At 43.1% G+C, this 9,127-nt stretch overlaps 1 protein-coding gene across 1 annotated transcript; it reads right to left on the reverse strand.

Moving 5' to 3' along the window:
- Positions 1-2,611: 2,611 nt before the first annotated feature.
- Positions 2,612-3,511, reverse strand: TAS2R1 (taste 2 receptor member 1). The gene has a single exon (XM_019662396.1). It carries the CDS (start codon positions 3,509-3,511, stop codon positions 2,612-2,614), a length of 900 nt encoding a protein of 299 aa, XP_019517941.1.
- Positions 3,512-9,127: the final 5,616 nt, after the last annotated feature.

A 9,127-nucleotide genomic window follows, 5' to 3' on the forward strand; every position in this document is an offset into this window, starting at 1 on the left:
CACATACACTGGGGCATAATATGTGAGCCAAAGGATCTAGAATGGGTGGTCGTCAGACTGAAGAAGACCAGTAGACATTAAATGCTGGTGTCTTCCCGGCACTTTCAGGTCCAGATTATTCTATCATCAAACAGTTCTTATATTTGAATGAGTGACTTAGAATTGAAAAGGCATTTGTAATTCGCAAGCCTCTTAAAACTTTTCTTTTAATATTCAAATTGTTGCAGCATGGATAGTTTTAAAAATCTATTTCTATAAGCACATAGATTAGCCTTCTCAATTTTTAGTCACTGCAAATCATGGAGAACCCCTGAAGTTTGAGCCCTAAAGGAGTCAGAATGGACAGTGGAGCACAACATGGCACGCTCATCCTCTGGTTTGGGGATGCTCGTGGAACACCTGTCTGAAATGGAGTGAGATATTATGCTGGCTTCCTTTCCAGTAAAAGCCTGCCTATACCCCACCCTCCTTTGCTACTGACTGAACAGGAGTGTTGGATCTCCCCCAGGAGCCACAGGAAGCAGAAGAAGGGTGGACAGCGTCATGTCCTGTGGTCAGCAGTCCTCTGGCTGGACCCATGGGCATGTGATCCCACAGCCAAGGCTCCCAGGGACCCATGTCCAAGCCCGTCTCTCAAAATGCAGGGGTGGGGTAGAGGGAGATGCCGCGCCGCTACAGAGGCTGAACCCACACCAAAGGAGTAGGACCAAAACTCTGTGTCAGAGCTCAGAAGCCTGGAAAAGGGCGGCTCCAGAGAGACAGAAGGCTGAGTCTGTTTCGCTTCTACAGCGGAGCAATTGGTGTCCTAGCAATATCTGTCAATGTGACAGCTAGGCAACATTTCTGGAAGAAATTTATTTCTAGGAAAGTAGACTCTGAAAATGTGTCTAGAACAGTTTGCTTTAGCAAGCATTCCTTTTTTTTCTTGTAACTCTTTGTAACGTTTAAGTATGTAAACAGCCATACCTTAATATTTATTTTATTAACTAACATTATTTAAAGAAGGAATTGCACGGAATTGAATCAGAATTTGGTATCGAAGAAAAAACTCACATGACAGTTGTATTTCTTTCACATACAGTTGTACAAATATTAGAAATCACTCCTTCTCTCTCTTTCTCTCTATCAAAGTGCAGGTAGACACAACATGATTCAAGGAGCAGACATCGGAACTTGCGATGTGTAGAAAATAAACATGACTCCTCACTGTCCCTTCTCAAAGCATCCAGGACACAACTGCTCTTTTCAGAGCTAGCTGCCTGAGCACACAATTAGCTACAAACCTTCTCACCTAGTGGCACGTGGGAAATGAAAGGGCAGGAAGATGGAGGCTATCCTTTTGTTCCTTGGGGAATGAAGCACTGAGACCCACAGGATGACGACGATGAGCCTCAGAGCTTAATTCCCACACCCAAGACGATAAATACTTGCCTGGATCTTTGGAGGCAAAGGCCTCTGTTAGTTTAGCACTACCAGGCCTGCATGACTTGGGCTAGTGAACCAGTATTCGAACCTACATTAGTGGTGACTGGCAAATCCTAACCTAAACACACTTTCCATCATCACATGTGCACTACTATCTATATATAGCCAAACCGAAGAAAATCTTTTACTTCACTGGAAGCAAAATGGTGCTGAAGTTGTGTTAAAAATATACATCTATATCTTAGCACCCAAAGTCATCAAATATAAAATGCGTTTGTGATTGCAAGCAGATGGAGACACCCGCAGCCCACCCACCTACTGAGGTTGCTTCATTGGGAAGATACGCAACATGGTAGGAGTTCCAAACTGACACCCTCATCTGAAAGGGTCCCAACGCTGAGCCCACAAGTGCAAAATGAAACATCTTTGCAAGCTATTGTGTGATCGGTATGCCTAACTGGGGGAAATGGAAAACGAGGGCTCAGCGCTGGATTCCTCTTTCTCCTCCACCTGTCTGCCTTTTTGTCAGTTGATGGGACATGTCACCATTGTACCTACGCTCTCAGCAGCATGCAGTAGGCGAGCTTACAATGACAGGGAAGGCCAGCCTGCCCCCAACTTCCCTTCTGATCTGAGGTGGGAGGATACTTCCATTGCCTGTAATTCTAACAAACAGAACAAAAATAATATCCAGGTAAACAAGAGATGAGCAGTCAGCCCTTTTTTTCAGGAGAAATCATCTAAGACTAAGGGGCAGACACACAGGAACCCAACAGCATTCAAGCATCTTTCTGACATCACAAGTTCAAACGTGCTTTACTTTTTCTTTAAATTTTTTATTTTGAGATAATTGTTGATTCGCTTGCAGTTGTGAGAAAGAATACAGAAAGCTCTCTGTACGACTTATCCCATCTTCCCCAATTAGGTAACATCTAGTAAGACAACAGTACAATATCACAATGCAGATACTGACATTGATGTAACCCACCAGCCTGTGTTGTGCTTTGAAACTCAACTCAACTCTTTGAAAAAGGAGCAAGTCCATAAAAACACCTCAGGTTTCACCAACAGTCTTTAGATGATGTTTTGTGTATCTGTGAACAGGCTGGTGTTTGCCTGAAGGAGGCTGGCAGGCACTGTCTTCTCATCGGACCACCAGTTCTTTGAAAAGGACCAAAGTTGTCTCTCATCGACGGCACTTACTGTGGAGGAGGAGCTTCTTTGCACTTTGTTTGAGTTTAGGATTTCCTAAAATTAAGATAATGGAGTGTCCAGAGGGGTATGAACCAACCACAAACATGGCAATCAGAAAGAAGAGCTGTCCGACCTTGGAAATTTGAAAAAAGACTAAAGCACCTATCATGTACTGAGAGAGGTAGAGGATCAGGAAAGACAGGATGGACAGAAGTACGTTGACGTGGACACTCATGTTAGGGTGCCTGGTGCCCTGTGCTGTGTTTTTCATCTGCTGGGTGTGTCTCCCCAGAGAAAATATCAAGAGCAGAGCAGAACTAAGGAAGATAAGTAATGGCAACGAGAACTCAGTGCAAAGAAAGGCAACTTGTAACGTAGGTAGTTCTTCGATTTGAATTGTTGCATTTGGGAAGAAAAGGCCCAACCAGAATTTCTGGGAAATAACCCAAGCATGTTTACTGTGTAAAACAGCAGTTAAAGATGTATATAGCAAGGATCCAAAAATCAGCCATGGAACCAACTTGGATATCCTCAATTTCAACCAAAAGAAGAATGGGTGAACAATGGTGACGATTTTGGCACAGTAGAAAACGCTGAGCCACGTGGCAAGCCAAAGTGCTGATTCACTCACAAACATGAAAAGTATAAGCGTCTCAGCAAGTGGCCAGAATTCAACCAAGGACAGGACAGCCAGAATAAGGTAGAAGGTGACTATCTGGGAACAAATCCTGGAAATTGCCACGCAGCAAAGGAGTAGATCCAATGGCGCCATCTTTCTCTGCTTGATCAAATCCATGCCAGTCACAAGCACAATAATGCCATTTGCCAAAGCCCCTGAGAGAAATTGTATCACAGCAAAAAAAAGATGGGTGATGACATGAGGTGCTAGCATTTTGATAAAAAAAAATCCTTACTTTAAAAAATAGTGCAGTTATAGATTTTTGGAAAGTTGGGATTCTTCAAGTTGTCTGTTTTTCAACTAGATCATAATCCCTCTGCGGCACAGGATTCTAATAAGAAAGGCAGTGAGGTAGGAAGGTGGTGTGCCTGTGTTTATATCACTGTTTTCTCCATTTAGTTCCTAGGCAGTCAAATAAGAAAGAGATACTGTGGCAACTATTTGCTTCTTCCTGAAGGCTTTTGCATTTTCCAGATCTACTTAGCTTTCAACGTCAACATCACAAGCAAATGGTGGAAATGAGATACCTTCCATGCTGGGAGAAGGGCTCCTTCATTACATAATTAGTGGAAGTTCCTCAATCCTTCCTCTCTACCATGAATATTTAATTGTGCCTACAGGTAGGATACTACTTAATGTCTGTGAGGCATTCTTTATCTGAACTTTTTTTTTTTGACATTGTCTCCTCTGCTATCATGATGAAGTTCAATGGGTCACATAAGCCTCCTAAGTAGTAGCTCTCTAATATGTAATGAGCAATTTAGGACCACATAAAATTCAAAACAATTATGTAATAAAACATATGTGACAAACAGAAAGCGTCACAAATATGTGTATACAATAGGTCAAAAGCCTGAAGGAAGGTAACGTGCAACAAAGGGAATCACTCAGCAGCATTCACACCAGCAGTTATTTGCAGGATAATATAGGGGTTGAGATTATGTCACAGAAATGGTGGCGTGACGAGTTCCTCTTGAAATCTCCCCTGGAATTTACAACAAAATGAACAGCTACCATATTTCCCCCAAAATTAGACTGGTTCTTATGCTAATTTTTGCTCCAACAATCTACATTTATTCATATACAAAAATCTACATTTATTCAAATAGTCATGTCTGACTGATGATGTTCACTGGCTCTTATATTTGGGGTAGGGCTTATATTACGAGCATTCTGAAAAATCATTCTAGGGCTTATTTTCCAGTTAGGTTTTATTTTGGGGGAAACACGGTATAATTCCACAATATAGGGGTTGAAACCTCTTCCTGGGTATTTTTTCAAAACAATGAGAATTTTACAACATGAGTGTGTTGTTCAGGGGAAAAGTAACAATAAAGGAGTACACAATTCAATGTGTTGTCATAACAGACTATCTTTGGGAAAATTAAATTAGCGTTTATTAACATGTATGCTGTGCCAGGCATTATGCTAAACAAGTTTTCTCGATCTTGATACTGTTGGCATTTTGAGTTGGATGATTCTTTGTTGGCCATGGGAAACGGGGGCTGTCCTGTGCAATGGATGATGTCTACAAACATCCCTGGTGTCTACCCACTAGATGACAGTAGTATACCCTCCTCCCCAGGTGTGACAACCAAAAATGTTTCCAGACATTGCCAAATGTTTCCTGAGTGGCAAAATCCCCCCCAGTTGAGCACCATTATCCCAAACAATGGGGAGACAGTGGTGGACAGAACACAGTTTCTGTCCTCAAGGCACTCAGAGACTAAAGACAGAGCAAGCTGCCATGTATAATGTGACAGAAAACTAGGTTAGTTATTTGGACAATTCACCACCAGAGCACAAAGTGGAGAAGAATTTATGAAATGTTGGGGGAATTGGAGATTTTTCACCACAGCACTTGGTCACAGTGTTCCCAGCAGACCCCGTAATGAGGCATGTGTCCTTATGGATACATGTTCCTTTGTCCAAAGGTGTCATAAAAAATACTTAAGATGAATCTTACTTTTAGGAAACTGGAAGGGGAACCATATGAAAACATTAGTGGTGGATTACTTTGTCATTCTTCTCTGAATATATAATGTCTGTGTGATGTAGGACCCTGCTGTCCTTCTGGTCATAGCTTCAGTGCGATGAAGGGAACAAATGGGGACGTCTTCAAGGTGGCGTTGCAGGTGGCAGCTCATGCATGGATTCTCTCAAAATAGATCCACAGTGAAGCATGACAATCAGGATAAACCTTGTTCTTTCTCCTCAGGTGGAAAGAACACAGCACGAAAACCTTCCCTATGTTCCATTCTGCAGGCTGGAAAAGCAGAAACGGAAGGGCATCCACCTGTGCAATGATGAATCTGAGGACGTGTGAAAGAGCACTGACTACTACTTCCTTGGTTTCTCATCAGCCCTCTGTCGCTGAGCCTGTCACTGTGCTGGCAAATGCCGGTTACCAGCCTGTGCCCTGCGAGGCGAGGCTCTGTGAGGGCACACCTGGGCTTTCTTCTCACCCCCAACCTTCACTCATTCTTTTGGTGTTTCACATGTGGTGTGATTGTTAAGTAGCACCCAACTCAATTACATAAGGGTTTTCATAGCAAAGGGAAAGAGAAATAAACATTACAAAGTCACTTTGAAAGACAGCATTTGCTTCCCAGCTCTCTGTTCCTAGAAACACCGTGTCATGAGATCAGCACCTAGCTCTCTGCTGTGGACCCATTGTTGCCATGACATTGACATTCTGAGCCCTTCCGCATGGTCTGGGCACATCAACATTGCAGAAAAGTAATGGTAATGCTAAGGCAGAAAATTGAGGGGCAGGGGGATGGAATTTTAGTCTGAATCTAGACTAGCAATGTACTCTTTCAGCACTGACAGCCAGTGAGCACAGATAATGCATAGTACACCAAAGACTTAAAGGAAATCACTATGGCCAATTCTATTTATTAACATGCTGTTTGTCTTTTGGATTTAAGCATCTTGAGGGAATATTTGGCTCTCAAATATTCTATTATAACTTTTGTTAGAACTAGCTTGGGGAGTCGAGGCAATTCTTCACAGAGAACTTTATTTCATGAAGAGCAGCTCTTCTGATGCAGAAATCCCAGGGAGTCAAAAATAAAAATTCATGAGGCTTAAGCTACATTTTTTTCATTAAATAATTTCCATCACCAGTCTCTTCAGCAAGCACACACAGAGGCTGTTGAAGACGCACCATTCCTGGACAAGTGCCACCAACTCGCCTGAGACTTGTATTTCTTCCACCAAAGGATGGCGGGATGAGGGATGTCTGTCCAGAGCAGCACAGCACTTGTGTGGCTGCTGAACTAATGTCCCATTCAGACCCCGGAGGCGGCTGCACTTCAGAGCTGATGTGAAGAACCTCCAGGGTCCTGTTACCCAGCCTTCCCCTCAGATTTTACCACATCAATCAAAATAACCGTGGATGTTGGTCGTGCTGTGCTAAGCGAGAGTGAGCTAAATATTTTAATGAGCAGCGCAACAAACCAGAGACAAATGGTCCTAATTACAGAGCCCCCTGTTTGTCTCTTAAACCGTTAGTTTTAGTGAGCAGGATGCATCAGAGAATTTCTGGCTCTGAGATGAAAAACGTACATGTCAGGCCTCACCTGTCAGTCACTGGCTCGGAACGGTGACAGTTTTACATGGACAAACGGCTTGGAACAGATGGAACAAGTCCCAGTGTGGCGAAAGTCACATGACGACTCCCCCGTATTGCCCTGATTAAATCCACTCACTCATGCTCACCTGTAATGAGCAGTCATTAAAAGAGACAATACTAAATATTCTTGAGGTAACTGACAGGCGGAAAGAGTTGCTTATTTATATTCAGATCATTCAGCCCCTCAAAAGAAAGTGCGGTTTTTTCCACAGGCAGTTAGGCAGACGTTGGCAAGCTCGTCGCCAGGTAAGATGCTGTAATAACCATCTTCATGCTTTCCAGCCACACATGGACGTTGACTCAGGGATAAGCCACCGTGAGGGTGAGCGATAGCTTCTAATACCTTTCCCAAGCGAGCCTTCTCACTTCATTATCAAGGGAATAGTTCCTGCTTTAAGGAACACGCCTATGTATTAACATTATTGTATATTTAATAAGATCGTTCAAATAAGAGAGCAATCAATGCTGGGCTAACCCATGCAGATATCCTTGTGGAATCTTCCATGTTAAAGCCCATATGGAATTTATTCCATCTCAAATTGTCAACATTTTGGTTACAAAGCTCCAGACTCTTTCAGAGTAATCATTCTTTACGTTCATTCATTTGCTTCTCTCCACTTGAATATGCTGTTGATAATTTTTGTCTTTAATATTCAGGTCACTCCCCAATGCTTGTCCCTTTTCTTCCACTTTTTTATCTTGGTAACGTATTTCTTGGATTTTCTTTACTCCTCTCAATATTCTTAAATGTATTTCCATTGCAGCAAATAGAATAATGGAGCAATGTAATGCACTGAATTGAAGTCTCACACAGAAAGAACGCAAAGCGCTTTACCAGCAAGCATACCGTGTTAGTTACAATGAGCAAAGGGAAGCCAGAGACGCTGCACTGAATGCCACGAGTAACCTCTAATCCCCAGGAATGAATAGCCCCGGGTTCCCATGATTTCATCTTTAGCTCTAAACAGAGCCGTGGGATTTGAAATCCTTCCTTGTTTCTTCCCTCCCTCCCAGATTCTTCCTCCCTTCCCTCCTTTTATTCCTTCCTTCCTTCCCTCCTTCTTTCCTTCCTTCCTTCCTTCCTTCTTCCTTTCCTTCCCTTCTTTCCTTTTCCCTTCCTCCTTCCCTCCATACTTTAACACATATTTATTGTGTGTATTAGGGACTACAGACCAGGCACTATTCTAAGCATGGAGCAGGTAGTAATGAATAAGACAGAGTCTCTGTCATCTTGGAAATTACATTTTAGTGGGGAAGAGCAGAATTAAACACATAAAGAGGTAAATACTTTCAGGTAATGTAGTACGAGGTGTTACTTTAGAAAGTGGGGGGAGGGGGGGGCGGAGTCCTCCAGAGAGGAAGTGATAGTTGAAAACCAAACTGGATGAAAAGGAACCTGTCTCTGGAGGTCTAGGGGGTGAACACTCTAAGTGGAGAGGGCAGGAGATAGAAATGCCTCCTGGAATCAAAAAAAGACCTTGAGGTGTTACAGAAAAACAAAGGATCAAACTTTGCAGTGTCAGGGGACAGCATGAGCAAGGTGAAGAACCAGAGGAGAGGAGAACAGAGGGGCAGGTGTCGGGGGAGGGGGGTCGGTCACAGGGGGAGGGGGAACTTATTCTGGAGAAAAGATGTGGGGGTCAGGAAGGGGTGAGAGTGGAAAGTTGAAGGCTGTTGCAGTGGGTTGTTGGCTTAAATCAACAACCTGACTGGTGGTAGAGGTCTGGAAAGAAGTATCTGGATATGGAATGTATTTTGAAGGTAGAATGAACCGGGATTTCAGATGGCTTTGACAGGGGGAGTGAGGGAACGCGAGAAATTAGGAATTACTCTTTGGTCATTAGCGTGATCCACTGTTAGTGATGCTGCCATTTTCAAGAAGGGGGAAATTGGAGGAAGGTGCAACTCGGAGCTCTGTTGTGGACAGGCTCAGTCTGAAATGTCCATTCCAAGTGGAGATGTTATTAAGCAGTGGGTGATAAATTTGGAGTTTGGAGAGGCATGAGGGCTGGAAATAAGCATTTGAAATTTACTTGCATATAGATGATATTTAAAGCCACAAGACTGGGTACAGAAGAGATTGCCAATGGGAGTGTCTGAGCACTATCAATAAGAAACAGAATATTTTATGCATCCGACTGGCCGGTCTGATACCATCACTTTGTGGAAGGGAGCCTGATGAGAGCAGGGTA

The sequence above is a fragment of the Hipposideros armiger genome, unplaced genomic scaffold (assembly GCF_001890085.2).
Source record: "Hipposideros armiger isolate ML-2016 unplaced genomic scaffold, ASM189008v1 scaffold_374, whole genome shotgun sequence".
Classification (NCBI taxonomy): Eukaryota; Metazoa; Chordata; class Mammalia; order Chiroptera; family Hipposideridae; genus Hipposideros; species Hipposideros armiger.